Source organism: Channa argus, chromosome 14 (assembly GCF_033026475.1).
Source record: "Channa argus isolate prfri chromosome 14, Channa argus male v1.0, whole genome shotgun sequence".
NCBI classification, from domain to species: Eukaryota; Metazoa; Chordata; class Actinopteri; order Anabantiformes; family Channidae; genus Channa; species Channa argus.
The window spans coordinates 6136950-6153266 of NC_090210.1; the positions used below are offsets into that span (position 1 = coordinate 6136950).

Below are 16317 nucleotides of genomic sequence, written 5' to 3' on the forward strand. Positions count from 1 at the left end.
CACATGAAATGGTACTGATCAAACATAATTTTCTCTGGCAGGTGGTTCTTTTTATAGATATTTCTGATTGTCCCTTCTGAGAGTTTTAAAACATAGAAGGAACAAGGCTTAACCCTCCACTGACAGTAAACTCTAGATGATGACTGACAGAACTTGTCTTGTTACTCATTTCGCTTGCTGAATGAATTAGTAAAACTTGAGCTCCGACAGCCTTGCTAACATGTGGCGGACTTTCACTTTTTAAAAAAAATTCTCAGATGTTTAGAGTAGGTCGTTTTAAAATCTCTTTCACTCTTCCAGTGCCACAAAGTATGGAATCAAACACTAAACTGCTGCTGTTGGCAGCCACTTTCTTGTTGGTAAGCAGTTGAATTTCTATTACCATTGCTATAGGCAGCTTCTTGTATTTCTGATTCAACATAATTTTATTTCTTAGTCTTCGCATTGTGAAGATACCCCTGAATAATCAGTATGGGCATAAAGGTATTGACAGTGAAATGTGCTTTAAGCATACATATTAAAAATTGCCATGTCTAGAAAAAAACGCATCGTATAATAGACTTTTACCTTGACGTTGTCATTTCTCAAATGGTTACAATTCTTCACACATAACCAATCTGTTCTGATTTTCTTTACAGTATCACATGTTCTTTGAGATGAGCTGATCAGTAAAAAGGACCATCTTTATTAGCTGACATTTTGCAAGTGGACAAACCGAAAAAACCAACAGGTCACACATTTCACGGCACAGGAGAATGCACCATGTTGAAAACTTGTACTATAAAAACAGAAGTAACACAGAGCCTTGCTTTCTTACATTTCTATTAGATTATTTTCAGTTCCAGCATCCATTTCTGAACAAAATGACAAATCAACTTTAGCAGCAGATGCATATTTGACATTTATTGCTATAATCCATCTGGTGTACATTTAAAAGTGTTTCTTCAGTTCCGACACCCACCCACACACACCTGCAGCCATCATCACACCAGCAAACATGGGCAGCATTACAGTTTTTCCAACCATAGGTGTCTACCTGACATACTTTCACAAAAATGCTCCTAAGTAATTGATAAAAACTGTAAGAGACCCTGACCCTGCACCAAGCTTTGTTTACTAAGCATTGGAAAAGGAGTGATGGTCAGTGTTTCAGGACTCCCATGGACATTAAAGCAGAGTTCATCCATTGGATTCATTAAAGGCAGGGTAAAGACAAAACAGACAGCAGTGAAACCTGGTTCGGGTTGGGCTCGAGGCCAGGCACAGTGATTTGGGCAGCGTGGCAGTCCATGCCACGCAGAAGATGCTGGTTCTACAGCCTTCTGCACAACACAACATGGTTCTCATCCTTTGGGATTGAATTTTCAGGCCAAAGAGAGTTATCATGGGTTCAATGAAGCCTTCTTTGAAGAGAAGTATTTACATATATACTGTACAAAGTAATGGTAAATATTGAACTTCCAAAAGACCAGAAGAACTGTAGTTAAAATAGAGCAGTGTAATAAAATAGCATCTACTGGCAACCCTGTTTGTTTCCCAATAAACCAGAGTAACACATACCACTATTAACTGCAGAAAGTGTGATGTTTAGCGATGTGACATATTATAAATATTATTATCTTTATTGGTTGTGTTGTTTTTCTTTGTCAAGTACACTTCGATACCAGATAATGACCCAATCCACAAACGCCTTCCTTTGGTGGCAAGTTGATGTTTACAATAGATGTTACAACTTGTTTTAATATTTAAAGTGGCGGCTTCATTCTCATCTGGTTGATTTAAAAAAAATAACATTTCTCTCTTCGACTTGCTTCAGTGTTCTGTTGAAAGCCTTTTCTGTTTCCAATCTGACACCAAGAAGGAATGGTTTTCCTGCCTCTGTTCCTGGCTTTTGCTCTGTCTTCAGTGCCAAACCACGCAGACGTATCCACCCCTGGACTCGTCGCCCCCCAACACATCACAAATACACACACCTACACAAAGCAAACATAGAAAAACTAAATTAGCATGAGTTAAAGAGAAAAACTACTATGTCACTCCTTACTAGTGTAGCAACCATTCTTACTCTTGCAGAGGTTCACTGTGTGAAGGGCTAACGTCCACCACTAGCATTCACCAGACCATGGAAGTCTTCCCAGGCTCTGCAAACAACAGATGATGCAGCAAATCATCATTCATAATACAATATAGGGAATGTATAAATATTTATAACTCAGTGAGAGAGTCAAAGTTACGCCTTTTTAATGCTAAAGAACATGAAACATTGTTAAGTTGCATGTATTTTATTTTTCCTCTATACATAATACACTATTAGAAGATACAATAATACAACAGTTGTGATGAAAACATTTAATTAGCAAAATGTAAATGCCCAATTCCTAATTATTCCCATGATCATGTTATGTTTTGCCAATTCTAATTTCCATGAGACCATGTTTGCATCCTGAAATTTTTTGGGTTTTTTTCTTCTTATATATCTAATGATATAAAACAGTGAGGAGTAGCAAATAATCAAATTTGATAATAAATCAGAAAATCAATGCTTACTTAAAACAAACTAATGAATTATCTGAGGGATGTCTGAATGGTTTAGACTGAGAAACATGGTTGTAACAAATTTCCTCCAGGGCGAGAACATATTAAGTTTTTGAGAAAGCATACATTGTGCTTTGAAAAGGACAGAAGAGAAAAGAAGTTGGAGAAAAAAATAATAAAACGAAGAGACATACATACTTAATGCTGTCTGTGTGTGTCTTGTACTCCATGATGGTGTTGGGAGGTAGATTCAGCACTCTACGCAGGGTGTCTCTGATGCGGGCGGTCGTTGCCTGGTCACTGGCAGTTTTGTTCCAGATGGAGATTATGTCCTCCTGGGAAAAAGAATTATGAACATAAGTCTGAGTGCATTGAAGTAGGTCATGTTTGAATACATGCAACTAGTTTGTGTCTGCTGGTGGGTTTACCTGGAAGCGTACTGACACCACAGCCCCACAGATCTCTTCACCAACCATGAATTGCTCCCCAAGCATGGCCAGGATCAGGTTCTCCCAGCACCGGGATGCTAGGCCTTTCCGAAGACGGATGATCCACTTCCCACCCATCTTATTGGCATCATCCTAAACACGAAATACGCACAGCTTTAGAACGAGTCTCATTCAAGAACCACTTGTATGAAAAGATTTGTTCTTACTTTAAGCGACTTGTACAAGTGATTTAAAAGGCTTGTGATGATCTTCAAAGTTTCTTTAAGTCAACAATTGTCCAGAACTGTTGTACATGTCATGGACACACAAAATAACTTTCTCCATTTCGGAAAACGCACTTATTTGTCTAGAACATTGCAGCGATTTTATCTGAATTAATTTAAATTTGCTAAAAATGTATTTACATCCTGAATCTTTTCCATGCCCGTTTCTGCAGACACTTGCTGTGCTCAAATGTAATGAAGGTCTTGGCTGTTTGGATGTTTGGAGTGCTGACTACACAAAGCAAACTTAATGGTAAAACTAATTTTTAATTTATCATCTAGGTGATTTGATTGGCATATTTAATCACAACAACTCCTACATTTGAGGAGTTAAAATTCTGTCTGTAAGCTTGTTACTGACCGTAGTTTCCCACTGCAGGCTTCTGTTCAGTAGTAGGCTACAATCTTATGGTCTGTGTAACATAATCTATTGAGGCTGAATATTCGCCAATGTCTCAATGATAATCAACCCATTTTGTATCATTCATGAAGCACTTTGCTTTTCTAGTGTTTCTTTATTTCTGTCAAAGCGCGCACTGACAGATTTTCATTAGTTCGTTTTTTATTTTATTTAGTCTTCTTTGAATCTTCTACTGTGATTAGCTGACTATTTAATTTATTGTTCCAAGTCAGTGTGTACTCACTTCCCACATGGGTTTAATACCCTCTTTAAATAGGTGAAAATCACTATGGCCTGTCAGGTCACCTGGCCGGATCATGTGACTGTAAAAACGCCAGAACTGCTCCACCTGCAGAAAGACAAGAAATGTTCACACTTAAGCTGTGTCTGGCTAAGGTGATGAACAAAAGCATCCCAATCTACTACTGTCTGCACCCCATTAAGAAGCAAAAAGAGTGACATACTGAGGCAAAGCTGCCAATCTGTTTGATGTTCTGTTCGTAGCTCTGAGTGCTGGCTGGTCTCCCCGGGGTGCGTCTGGAGTACCAGAAGGTGTAGTTGTATTGAAGGGGGTGCTCACCTGCTCCTGGCACCACCATCTGTCAACAAGAAAAGGGTGAGTAATGGAATGACCTGTGGAAGCTGTAAACACTTATGAGTCGTTCTGGTGTAGTCTCACCTTTTTCTTGGAAGTGTTCTGTTCTTTGTCCTCGTCTTCAATTTTTTCCTTTTCACTGTCTTTGGGTGAGCCTTGGTCCTGGTCGTGGTCTCCACTGTCATCGTCTTTCAGACTGGAATTGGGAGAAAGACGGACAGCAAACAATTAAGATAAGCGTCGTTCAAAGGGGATACTACATTAAATAAGTACTTCATACTAAAACAAGTGCTGATTACATATCCGTAACCGATTCTGTTTTTATTAAAGTTGAGGTAATTCAAAATAACTGCGACTAGATTACTCGGCATGGTGCTAATGTTTGAGGCTGCAGGTTGTACCACTGGTGAACTGCGCTCTCTTCTGATGAATGACCAGTCGTCATTCATAAGTTTAATTAAAGTAGGATTTACAGCAGATCAGTTGAATTAACATAATACTATGCACGTTTTAGCTAGAAGAATCTCACAAACTGGCAACTGATAGGTTTTTATCCCTATAACTTGCGAATAAGTGTATTACGCGTACGTACCCCTCTACTAGCAGCTTATAACAGTTAGCCATCCGCCTGTAAGTTAGGCCAGTGGAAGTTGCTTGAGCCCAATCTGCGCGCACCTTCTCCCGCCTCTCAACAACTACCACACCGAGGACTCGGGGCCTGTATGTCTTCCGCAAAGCTAAGGCTAACAAAACAACAAATGTTTTTTTTCTAAAGTCACAGTTTACGCCGATACTTCCTGTCCGTTTAAATGTATTTATGTGCGTGGTCCTCGCTCTTCTGTGTAACTTCGTATTTTAGGCTCACAGCACGCTGGACTACGCAGTAAAGCAGACACACCTATCAACATGCGTATCTAGCTACGAGCTTGCACTGCTGTACCGCTCCCCTGTAGACGTACTGTCGCTACGGGAAGATCAATTTCTTGCCGATATCTCAGAAACTTTTAACTACTCACGCGTCAAATTTGTTGTTCATTATTTCCTTGGTGCGAGATTTTCGGAGTCCGACCAGAGTTTCCCAAATGCCGCAGGAACGGCGGCGCACACAACAGACGCAAGTGCGCGCGCGCGCACGCAGGGGTCATGATAGTGTAGATAGACGTGGAGCTCAGGTGTGACACACTGTTTATATTCACTTTAGTTCAGTGGAACCATGCGTGACGACATATAGATATATAAGAACAAAAACAGGGGGCCACATTAGCACAAATTTCTGTTTAAACATTTTAATTATCACATCTCATACAGAGTCCTAAACAAACCCAGCACCATAACACCCCACTAAGTTCCTTTTTGCTCACTGTTATCCCTGAAGCACACCACCACCACACAAATGCAGCCTTAGTACAAAAAGGACTGGCGGCTTCTTCATTTGAATCAGCCTCCTCTGATGTGCTGCATCCCTCCTTTCATCCATTCCGTTCGTCCACTTGTCGCCTGTTCTGGCAGTCACTTCAAATAGTGGTTCCATTCAGGTCCAAGCAGAGTGTGGACCCAGTGTGGGGGACAAAAAGGGAGCTGGAGGGTGAGAATGGAGTCAGGAGATAAGTGGACTTCTTTAGATGCAGCCTTTTAGTGCTAGTCAGGGTGGTTATTCGGCCTGGAGATAAGTGCCTGAGACAACCCTGTGTCCACAGACAAACAATGCAAGTCAGAAAAAGAGTGTCTGAGGAGGAGGGATGGGACGAAAGCTCCGGCATGGTATGGCACGGTATGGGCTGGTGAGGTTTGGTTGGCTCTGCTGTGGGAGACCATCCCCTCTTCCCTTGCCCCCAGTGCCTCTGTGAGGACCTTCATGAGAGGGTCCTTTGTTCTAGGCCGGCAGGCGTACCAGTGAGTGAATAAGCAAGAGCAGTGGCGGGCCTCTTCAGTGGCGGCTGTTTGTTTACACCAGCTAGCCCCGTCACACTTCATTAGCAGCCCAGCCCACCGACAACCTCTGATGTCCTAATCGCTGATGAGGGGGTGGCTGCCCAATAGCCCTGAGCCTCAACGATTCAGGATAAAGGGGTTTCTAAGATTCCCAACACACACATTCCCACTAAATCTCTCTTATCTGCCTTCCTTCTCAGCCACCCGTGGTACACATGCTTACACACAAACACACAGCCTCCATGGTGAGGGAGGATGGGCAATTTGGTTCTTTCATTGTGGGCCAAGAGGCACAGGAAGGTGAACTGACATCAGTGGAGCAGCAACAGTCCCAGATAACTAGCTTTGCATCACAGAGATATGAGAAACCTGCCGCCCAGAGAGATACACAAAGTTAGATTATACCAGAGAATTAATGATATGAACAAAAACTATGCACCCATGCATTTTGCAACACTGAACTGCCCTTCACACAAAACTAGTAAAGCTGCTGCCCATTGACTGATCCCAGTGAATTGTTGAGGCTTGTTACAGGTCAAACTGCATGAGGGGAAGTGACAAAGTTTCCTGATCATTATTTAGGAGTACTGGTGCTGCAACTACGAGTACTGTGCTTTCACTGTAGATTAGGTTGAAAAGCTCATTTTTGAATCAATATTGCACTTTAACACAACAATTTTCAAATTTTAAAGCTGTAATTTCAGCTGCAAATTTAAAAAATGTGTTAAGTGGGACAGGTGTTACACAGAAAAACAAACATAGAATTACTGAGATTGCCAAATTTATAGACAAATACATTTCTAGACAAAGAAATGAACCCCGCCTAACACAGTGGAATCACTTTCCAAGGCCTACTTCACCCAGACTGCAACACCACAGCTGTATAGGGCATGAAGACAAAGTAATGAATAATACAGAAAAATGACCTAAAATTTGCATACTAAATCACAATTAGATTATTTTCCTATCAATTAATCTCACTCCAGATTATTGTAAAGATTTTTTGTTATAAATTAATAAATGTACTTTAGACAATGCAGATCATTAGAAAGCAACGCCTAAGGTCACCCCTTTAAGATGATTAGTCAGCAGTCCAAATTTGAGAACCTGGATCCAGCAAATGTTTGGTAATTTTGCAAAGTATTACTGTATCTGACCTAACCAATTTCTTGGCTTTCACAAAGTTTATTACATTTACAGTTTTATATTTACATTACAATCAGTCATTTGGCAGACAGTTTTATCCAAAGCAACGTACAAGAGATTGATTAAGTCATTACAGACACTGCATCATACAAACCTCCTGAATGGCTCTTCCCAATTTCTCTTGGCTTTTTACCACTTTTCTGAAATAGACACACATCTTTTTATTACCGACAATGATAAAATACTGATTTTTGATGCTGCTGCTATCATCTGCTTGGAGACATAACCCTAACCCAGAAAATTAAGGTAAGGAACCAACCTGTGTATTCTCCGAGACAGGCTGAGGGTGAAGTTTGCCGAGCAGTCGGGCTGATAAGTGGATGGCACTATGGTGTAGGCTCCCGGAGGAAGACAGCAGGACAGACTGACGTCCTGGATGTAACAATGAGGGACACAACTGGCTACAGGATCCTCATCCCTAGGTAATGTCTGTGCAGATACCCCTTCTGATAACTGAGCACAGTATATAGAATTACAATTGCAGTTTCCACTAATTACTACATAAATTATCACAATATATACAGTACTGCAATACAAGCATTTTTAAAATTGGTGGCACTTTGTATACGTAAACTGAAATTCCTTAGAAATTAGTATACAAACTCTGGTATTCTTTAAGACTTTATTGAGCTATTAGTACTCTGTGTCTTCTGTTCAGTTGAAATGTAGGTTTAAGAAACACAAGATCAGAAGATAATTAATTACAGTAAAGATAAACTTAGATTCATGACTGTTTGTTGTACCTAAATTGTTTTATGCAGTACTGCTCTGGCCCAGAGATACGAAAGTCCTCAAAACGTGACAAGAAGGAGGGAATGAGTAAACAGGTCAAAGAGGTAATTACATACAGAACAGGCAGAATGACCCAGGGAAATTTCCCTTAATTAAGTGACCCATAACTCTAAATTACACTGGGATTCCCCCCTTTATCATGTAACTGACCTTATAAATGTGGAAGCCAATAGGGTGCAGATCTGTCTCTGGGCGGCACTGCTGTAGTGTAATCTTGACATTAAGTCCTGATGTAATGTCTGGGTCATTACACACTGTAAAAGGGAAGCAGGGGTTCTGCCAGTGAGAGAGAAAGTTCCTGCTTCCTCCGGCTGTTGTTCCCTCTAGCCACGAGCCCTGGAAGTAAATGGTCTCCCACTCTCCATCTGTTGTTAATGGCAGTGAAGGTGCTGGGCTTTTCTGGATACTGGGGACAAGGCAGATTGTTACATCAAACATAATTCAACCAGAAACCTTTACAATTATACAAATACAACACTTCAAATAATAAAACATAACAGAATACATGTTCTGTCCAACGTGTGGGATAAAAGGTGAAAGTGGAGTAATTTAAACAAACATAATATACAAATTTGTAATGGCTTAATTAAATGGTCTGCACTTATATAGCACTTTTCTACCTACTGGTACTCAAAGCGGTTTACACTGCTTTATTTACAACACCAGCAGTTATCATCTCCAGAAGTTCTCTGATGACTCAGCCATTGTTGGCTGTGTGTCTGACGAGAATAATATGGAGGACAGGGCAGTCATCATGGACTTAGTGAACATCCAGGGCTTGGACATTGAGATGGTGGACAGTTTTAAGTACCTGGGTGTACACCTCAACCATAAACTGGACTGGTGTCAGAACACCGACGCCCTGTACAAGAAGACTGAGCTCTCCTGGAGTTTGCAGGCCTCTGCTAAGAACATTCTATGACTCTGTGGTAGCTTACTACGCTGTTGTCTGCTGGGGTGTGCGCAGCACTGACCGGGACAGGAAGGGACTGAACAAGCTGGTAAGGAGGGCCAGCTCTGTCCTGGGCTCCCTGCTGGACTCTGTGGAGGAGGTGGGTGAGAGGAGGATGTTAGCCAAGCTGACATCCATTATGGAAAATACCTCTCACCCAATGCATCTGACAGTGGAGGCTGTGTGCAGCTCATTCAGTGGCAGACTGATACATCCTCAGTGTAGGAAGGAGATCTTTCAATCCCACTGTTGTATGCTATACAACTCAACAGTTCAGCTGCATATCTGGTCATCCTTGCTTACTGTAAATTCTCTTTTTGGTTTGGGTTTTTGTTTCTTTGTTTTAGTTATAAATGCTTTTTGGGCAGCTGTAGCTCAGATGGTAAGGCCGTCGTCCACGGGGGTCAAAGGGTCAGTGGTTTGATCCCCGGTCCGGGCTATATGTTGAAGTGTCTCTGGGCAAGACACTGAACTCCCAACAGCCCATTCCCATCTCCAGCTGAGCAGTACCGTTTCTAGCCCGGTAGAAATTGGGAAAGGTTGCGTCAGGAAGGGCATCTGGTGTAAAAACTGTGCCTCTTGCTCAAGTACACTTAGATATGTGACCGGAGGAGCCGGGGATCGAAGCAAGAACCACGGGTTAGGTGGACGACGCCTGAATGGTAGTTTTAATTTTGACCAGCAGATGTCACTATTGATTTACTGTCATTTAATTTTATGGGGTTGATGATGGAAATAAAAATGTGTGCACCAATTATTAAACTGTAATCTCAAACTAATTCATGAAGATCATGAAGAACTCATGAAGATCAGCTATTGCTTCAGATTTAGCCTGTCTTCCTGTTAAAACTACAGTATCTAATTTTAATATTTCTTAGTAGAAATATGCTTCAAAATATATCTTAATTTAGCAGAGGAGGTATTGAGGTCTTCTGTGACCCAGACTAAACACCCTGGTAGAAATTATTTTTGATTTTGAGCGAGGCTACCATACGAAGGTTAAATGTTGTAGCATTTTTAATTATTTTAATTTTACAAATACTAATACCTCAAGGGCTGAGAGTAGTGTAAATAACACAGCAAGAAGAGGGCTGAGTAGAGTGGAGTGGATTGATTGAGTCTCTTGCTCTGTTGATTTCTCAAAGTTGCATATTGTAGATTTTAGAAAATGTGTTCTTTGGAATCGCTTTCATATTCCTTTAAACGCACTTGTAGCTTACAACTTAGTTTTTTTGTCTCCTCAATGGCACATTTGTATCTGCCAGACAACCAAAAAGAGTATATGCAGTTAAGATAGGGAATAAATGGACATTTGAGTCAACATGCATCTGTAAATGTACCTGAATGTTCACCACCAACAAGTACATTTCAAATAACTGGTGCTTGTTGTCATTCCATTAACTTTCCCTTACCTGAGGGATGTGGAAGAGGAGGAAAAAACCCTGACGAGAAATCGGGCTTCTGCCCCTGGCTGGTACGTACTGGGGATCAGCAGATAGTATCCAGGCTCCAGCTGCCTGTGGAGAACAACCTCTCTTTCATACGTGTGGCAGTGCGTAGAAGCACAAGGAGGTTTATTCAACATCCGGCTCAGATTAAAACGCTTCTTCTCCACCTGGTGACAGAAAAACATAAACTGACATAAATACACAAAGGATACACATAGGAACATCTGTTTTCATGTCAGTGATGGCACAAACCTTCCACATGTGTAGAGCGATAGCCTGGTAGTGCTGGTGCTTTGTGTTCTTGCTGTCCTCAAGAGGCGTTTGTGCATATTTTTCCATGTTTCTCCATTTTCTATGCTGCAGCAGAGAAACGAGTACCTCTCCTTTCTCACACACTTTGAGCCAAAACTTTGGGTTAGTACCATAGCAGCTGCTGTTTCGGTTACCACCAGCAGAGTGCCCTTTTATCCACCGGCCAGCCAGCTGATGGCTGTGTGTCAACAGATCACCTGTAGGAGAAGAAACTTGTCAGGGTAAATAAGGTTCGAAGAAGGTCAGTATCAGAAAACCGTCTTTAACAAATAGAATTTCTTACCGGTGTAGATGCTCTTTAGGTGTCCTTCCTCATTAATGGGGTATCCTACCGTGACATCATCAAACTGGGACATGAATTCAGCTTCATCCAACCAGAACTCGCCCTCAGCCACCCTGGCTTGTAGGTCTGAAGCACAATTAAGGTCGACAGAGCTCCAACCAGCACCACTGCAGAGAGGTAGAAAGATGTGAACTGGGGCAAGATTCCAATGTTAAGACTTTTAAACATGTGACCTAACACTGTCTGTTCCTAACAGAGTCTCCAAATCAACAAAACATCTACAACCCTAATTCAATAAAAGTTGGGATGATGTGTAAAACATAAATGAAAACTGAATGCAATGAATTGCGAATCTCATCAACCCATTTTATTCACAATAGAACAGTAACAACATATCAGATGTATAAACTGAGACATTTTTCCATTTCATGGAAAAGATGTGTTGCCATCAAATTCAAAATGAGCTCATCTTTTTCATGAAATGGTAAAGTTTCTCAGTTTTAACAGCCAATATGTTGTTTATGTTTCTGAATAAAATATGGTTTGATGAGATTTGCAAATCATTGTATTGTTTTTATTTATGTTTTACACATCATCACAACTTTTTTCAATTGTGGTTGTAGTCTGCCAGGGCCTTAAAGGCCACTTTCCCCCAACTTTATGCAGACTTTCGTAGTTAAGTTACATTAATCAACAGTGATTGATTTCTGAGCCAAATTCATAGCACCACAATGTGGAACAGCAACCTTACAAACTTGATGTGATTACGATTAGTCCTTAAGTCCACAAATCTGGCAGGTGGAATTTCACCAAAAGGTTTTGCGTGGTTATACACATCGCAACAGCCAAATTTTCACCATGACACACGCCTACCTCCCTACCCAGGTACCTCCCCAGCAGCATCTGCCCCAGGGGTTTCTGATCCTGAGGAGCCGTACTTCACTCCCTGACACTTTCCTCACATCCAACCACTCAATGACAGTCAGAGCATGGTACTGAACCACCTCACTGGCACCTAAAACAGGCATACAAGTCAACAGGTGATGTGAGATCTGATCAAAAAACACTTTTATTTGCAGAGAAACACTATTCTGACCTCTAGGGCTGCTGTGAGTGGAGCAGCTGAGTGCACACTCATCTTTTACCGGGTACACAAGATTCAGGTCCAGCCTTCTCCTCCTGTCCTGTTCTGGGTTTTCCTCCTCTAAACCAAATTCTCCCAGGCTCCAGTGTTCTGCCAGACCACCGGTCAGGTCCACAAGGGCCTCGGACACCTGTCCTGCCCACAGTCGCTCATATGAGCCATAAAGCCTTGAGAATGTGTAAAGAGAGGGCATGGAATTTCCAAACATCACTAAATATTTTGTTGGCAAGAGATAACTAGCTAAGTAAACGTTTCAAAGGTGCCACTAAAAAAATAATTCACGTGTTCCTTACTTGGCATAGGCCTTCTCCAAAAGGGCTACCCAGAAGGCAGTGGGGGAGTGGCAGCGTGAGAAGCAGAGGGTGGAATTAATACAGGGCAGGCGGTCATCAATGACCACCTTTGTCCAAAGTCCTTGCTGCCAAAAACAAAACTGGAAAGAGCCTCTGTACCTGCTGTCACCCCACTGTGGCTGGTCTGGGGGAAACACCTGTAGAGAGACGTAGGGGAAAATCACTTATGCTTATTCACCGCAACTTTTTAGAACCAATGTTATAAATCCAAAAACACATCTTCTAAGGCAAAGTAGTTGCTCTACCTTGTTCAGGAGGTGTTTGTTCTTGAGCAAGAAGCTGGAGGCACAAAGAAACCAGCAGTCTCCTAATAAGCCTTGTTTAGCATGAGCCTGGTTGATATTGTCAGGGAAAAGTGCTGGTGACTGGCAGATCTCCTGAAGGTGGGAAATGATAATGAATTTGGATTGGGACACACTGACCTCAAGAACACTTGATTCCCTTGGTCTTAAGGGAGACAAAATAGGTGCAATTATATGTCCTCTAAATAGCCACAGTTAAACCTGGCAAAATTGTTAACTTAAAACATATTAATGATTACAAGATACTGGGCACACAACTTAATATTTTATTGAAAATATTCTATATTTTTTAATAAGTATATCTGCATTTGGTGACAACTAAATGGGTCACAAGCCTGAAAGGTGGAGCAGGATTTTGAGGAAAATTCCTAAAAGGAATATACAAACATTTAACCCATGAAAAGACAAAGAGGACATTTCATCATGGTATTTTCCACTACCCTATTTTGATCATACCTGTGGACGTCGCCAGGTGATGTCACCCTGCAGCCTGGAGATGGGCGTGGAGCAGTCGGAGAACAGGGAACTTTCGTCAGAGGGGAAGTCCAGGTCCTCAAACAGAGCCTCGCCTCCACACATGGCTCCTCCTTCTTATCAACCTGGATAGGTCAGTGGTGAACATCAGCCAGCTGTGACCATCCTCACTGCCTCAATGTACACTTTTTACTCACATGACACCTAAAAACAAAAAAAGTTTATTAGGTATAATGAGCTGGACTAACACATTACAAATTCTCTTGTGTTTAGGTTTTGTTTGATATATTTAGAGGTGTTGAGCATTTTGGAGGCTATTACAGTAATTACAATCATGCAGGCAGAAGGGTTATACTACATTTGTTTTACCTGTTTGTACCGATCACCCTAGTACCAAGCAGGTGATGTACACTGATAATAGCATATATTTGCTTTGAGCAAATATCACTGGCACCAAGATGGAGTTGCTGTAGATGGATGTAGGTGAAAGTTTATGTTCATCTCTAACTATTTTCTTTTCTTTTCATTTGTGTAAATCCTAAAGGTTAGTTTTATACCGGGGCCAAGAGACAAAACAAAGTTCATATTCCCACACACTGCTTTAAGATAACATCATTACAAAATGAATACTTGGGTAAAGGTTTTTGGGCGGATGGGGGAATATTTTTGCTAACTGTGTCATGAGCACAGATGATGAACTGTTAATCTAGCTGAATTCATATTTAAAGCAGAACTGTAAAACCAGGAAAGGTGTATGATTTGGTCTCCAGAATGTTTATATAATGTTCTTAATAACAGTGCAAATGACCCTTTTCTTCCACTTGTATATCTTACCTTTCTACTCCTGTCCTGAGCATCTTCCCTCTCATAAAGGTCATTCTTCATAATAACACAACAGCTAGCTAACCGTTAGCCTCAGCTAGCTTGAAACTAGCTTAACGCATAACCGCAGCATCTCCATATCGCTTCATCATATGGTTTCTGAAGCTTTACCACCCGAGCCTTTTACCCGACAACAGCAACCGGTTCGATATGACTAACACTTAGTTATGATTAAACCAGACAGATCATCCCACAGAGTAGGAAAACACGTAAAGTCTCTTCCGTTTAAACGACCACTCCATTCATATGGAGTGAATCCTTCCTGTGCTGCTCAACTCTGCCCCCTACTGGTAGTACACGAAACAGCGGTGAACTCAACTGTGATTTTTTTATTTAAAGTAATTACGCACCTTAGGTAGTACAGTATGTACTGATGTACTGAGTATTGATGATGCACTATTATGGCTTAATGACCTGTCCCGTGAGGTTTACTTAGTTGTACGGTTTCTGTACTACACCCATCTCTTTGTAATTTAAATCTTTCATGTTTATAATCAACAAATAATGCCGTTTTCTGAGCCTTTAAAGTTTGTTGAACAAATCTGAACTAAACGTGCACAGTTTTGTTATACAAAGCATAATATTTGATAGTGTTTAAAGTACCCTGTTTTTCTTTCTATGTACAGGGACCGGTACTGTAACTACATTTTATAGCATGCTCTTATACTCCAACTTGAGTACAGAATTTCAAGTTGTGCTTCTGCTTGTAGTAGAGTTGTTTTTTAGGCCAATACTTGCACTTCTACTTGAGAACTGACTTGTGTGTACATCTACCACCTGTAATGTGTGTATTTAACTATTCCAAAGTCATCGAAAAAACTGCAGTCTATAGTGCTGTTGAAATGTTTAAGACCTGTGAAGTGCTCTTACTATTACAGTATTACACACTGTTCCTCTGATGAGGCTGCGGTAGTTTTAGCTTTGTGTACCTACAGTAAACTGGAGATGTGGGCTATTTACTTTTTTTTTTCATCTACATGTCTACTTGTTCCAGAAAATTTTTACTTTCCTGATGATTGTTTTGCCCAAGCAGACTCATAGCCAGAAATCAATAGAGAAGTTGTAATAACAAGGAGTTAAATACACAGACTCAAAATATATATCAATTTTATTAGTTTTAAAGTTATACATATAAAGTAGAAAAGAAATATTAGATCTTTAAGTTGATTTCCCCAGATGATCACTGTGAATGCAGATGTTGCTTAATATACTCTGTTTAGAAAGAAATAAGTGAAAAATGTTAGATTCATAAAAGATTATTGAATCTTGGCTGTAGTGTCATAGTGTTTTGTAACTTACTCTGGCACGAACTCCATGGCATGTTTCACCCAGTCACTGTCAGGGTTGCCACATACACGTCTGTTTTTTACTGTCCTAAAACTGTATTATGACAAGAGGAATGGTTTAGACATAAGTACAGCAGAGCTGACAGTTAACCTTTTATCATGCTATGCGCTCTTTCTTGTGCCATGACATTTTCCTTACATTATTGCCATGATGTTGCAGTGTTGTGCGAAGTCCTGTAATGTGTAGTCTATCAGCCATTTGATTGGGATTGGCTTTTCTTGGTAATGTGTGCAGCAAGTCTTCACGGGACCTTCGAAGAAGAAATTCACAATCAATTTAGCAATTAGAGATGTCAACAGACATGTTTAATGAACACACAACCTGGACAAACAATTAACTTAACTCAAACTCAAACAACTAAATTAATGCATTTTGTGAAATGATGACTTCAGTTATTAATGAACTCATACTTACCGCTTTCAGTGTGTGGCACCAGGAGCACCAGCAGTACACAGACACACACGGCAAGCTTTGGCATTGTTACTCAACCTCTCTTCAGCAGAAAATCTGTTGTCTGAACACAGTTCTTAGATGGGATGAACTTTATTAGTGTGTAAAGTGGAGCATGATGCCCCACCACAGATTGGGGGCTGGAAAAACCTGTGTTGCTCATTATTTGGGTCGAGTACAAGGAAATGCGACTTATGG

At 40.9% G+C, this 16317-nt stretch overlaps 2 protein-coding genes and 1 long non-coding RNA gene across 9 annotated transcripts; 1 reads left to right on the forward strand and 2 right to left on the reverse strand.

The window, feature by feature from the left end:
* The first annotated feature begins 270 nt into the window (after positions 1–270).
* On the forward strand, positions 271–1042 carry LOC137098187 (uncharacterized). The gene is made up of 2 exons (XR_010910576.1): positions 271–359; positions 639–1042. It is a non-coding gene; the product is annotated as an uncharacterized lncRNA (long non-coding RNA).
* eif4e2 (eukaryotic translation initiation factor 4E family member 2) lies at positions 884–5416 on the reverse strand. Of its 3 annotated transcripts, none has more exons than XM_067474154.1 (8): positions 5259–5416; positions 4327–4438; positions 4112–4246; positions 3892–3996; positions 2964–3116; positions 2734–2870; positions 2066–2141; positions 884–1973 (listed from the first exon to the last, which is right to left on the reverse strand). In XM_067474154.1, exons 1-7 carry the CDS (start codon positions 5276–5278, stop codon positions 2093–2095), a joined length of 711 nt encoding a protein of 236 aa, XP_067330255.1. In that variant the 5' UTR covers positions 5279–5416; the 3' UTR covers positions 884–1973; positions 2066–2092. The 3 variants fall into 3 exon arrangements, with proteins under 3 accessions (XP_067330255.1, XP_067330254.1, XP_067330253.1); XM_067474153.1 differs by lacking the exon at positions 5259–5416 and adding an exon at positions 4835–5135 and having other exon boundaries at positions 2730–2870; XM_067474152.1 differs by lacking the exon at positions 5259–5416 and adding an exon at positions 4835–5134.
* A 96-nt stretch (positions 5417–5512) lies between these two features.
* Positions 5513–14598, reverse strand: capn10 (calpain 10). Of its 5 annotated transcripts, none has more exons than XM_067474148.1 (13): positions 14275–14598; positions 13423–13565; positions 12910–13041; positions 12605–12801; positions 12264–12478; positions 12041–12182; positions 11168–11334; positions 10825–11081; positions 10537–10739; positions 8323–8578; positions 7640–7833; positions 7475–7520; positions 5513–6543 (listed from the first exon to the last, which is right to left on the reverse strand). In XM_067474148.1, exons 2-13 carry the CDS (start codon positions 13543–13545, stop codon positions 6514–6516), a joined length of 1962 nt encoding a protein of 653 aa, XP_067330249.1. In that variant the 5' UTR covers positions 13546–13565; positions 14275–14598; the 3' UTR covers positions 5513–6513. The 5 variants fall into 5 exon arrangements, 3 of the variants coding, with proteins under 3 accessions (XP_067330249.1, XP_067330248.1, XP_067330250.1); XM_067474147.1 differs by having other exon boundaries at positions 13423–13644; XM_067474149.1 differs by lacking the exons at positions 5513–6543; positions 7475–7520 and adding an exon at positions 8124–8170 and having other exon boundaries at positions 7646–7833; positions 13423–13644.
* Positions 14599–16317: the final 1719 nt, after the last annotated feature.

What these genes read in the sequence shown, in the direction of transcription:
- eif4e2 (XM_067474152.1), bottom strand. Translation starts at nt 4,866, where the DNA reads ATGGCTAACTGTTATAAGCTGCTAGTAGAGGG. An exon ending in GTATTAAACCCATGTGGGAA is followed by an intron (nt 3,117 to 3,891) that starts GTGAGTACACAC and finishes TTTCGTGTTTAG; the next exon opens with GATGATGCCAATAAGATGGG. An exon ending in ACACACACAGACAGCATTAA is followed by an intron (nt 2,142 to 2,733) that starts GTATGTATGTCT and finishes TGTTGTTTGCAG; the next exon opens with AGCCTGGGAAGACTTCCATG.
- capn10 (XM_067474148.1), bottom strand. Translation starts at nt 13,545, where the DNA reads ATGTGTGGAGGCGAGGCTCTGTTTGAGGACCTGGACTTCCCCTCTGAC. An exon ending in TTGGAGAAGGCCTATGCCAA is followed by an intron (nt 12,479 to 12,604) that starts GTAAGGAACACG and finishes CACATTCTCAAG; the next exon opens with GCTTTATGGCTCATATGAGC. An exon ending in TTGGCTTCCACATTTATAAG is followed by an intron (nt 7,834 to 8,322) that starts GTCAGTTACATG and finishes TACTGTGCTCAG; the next exon opens with TTATCAGAAGGGGTATCTGC.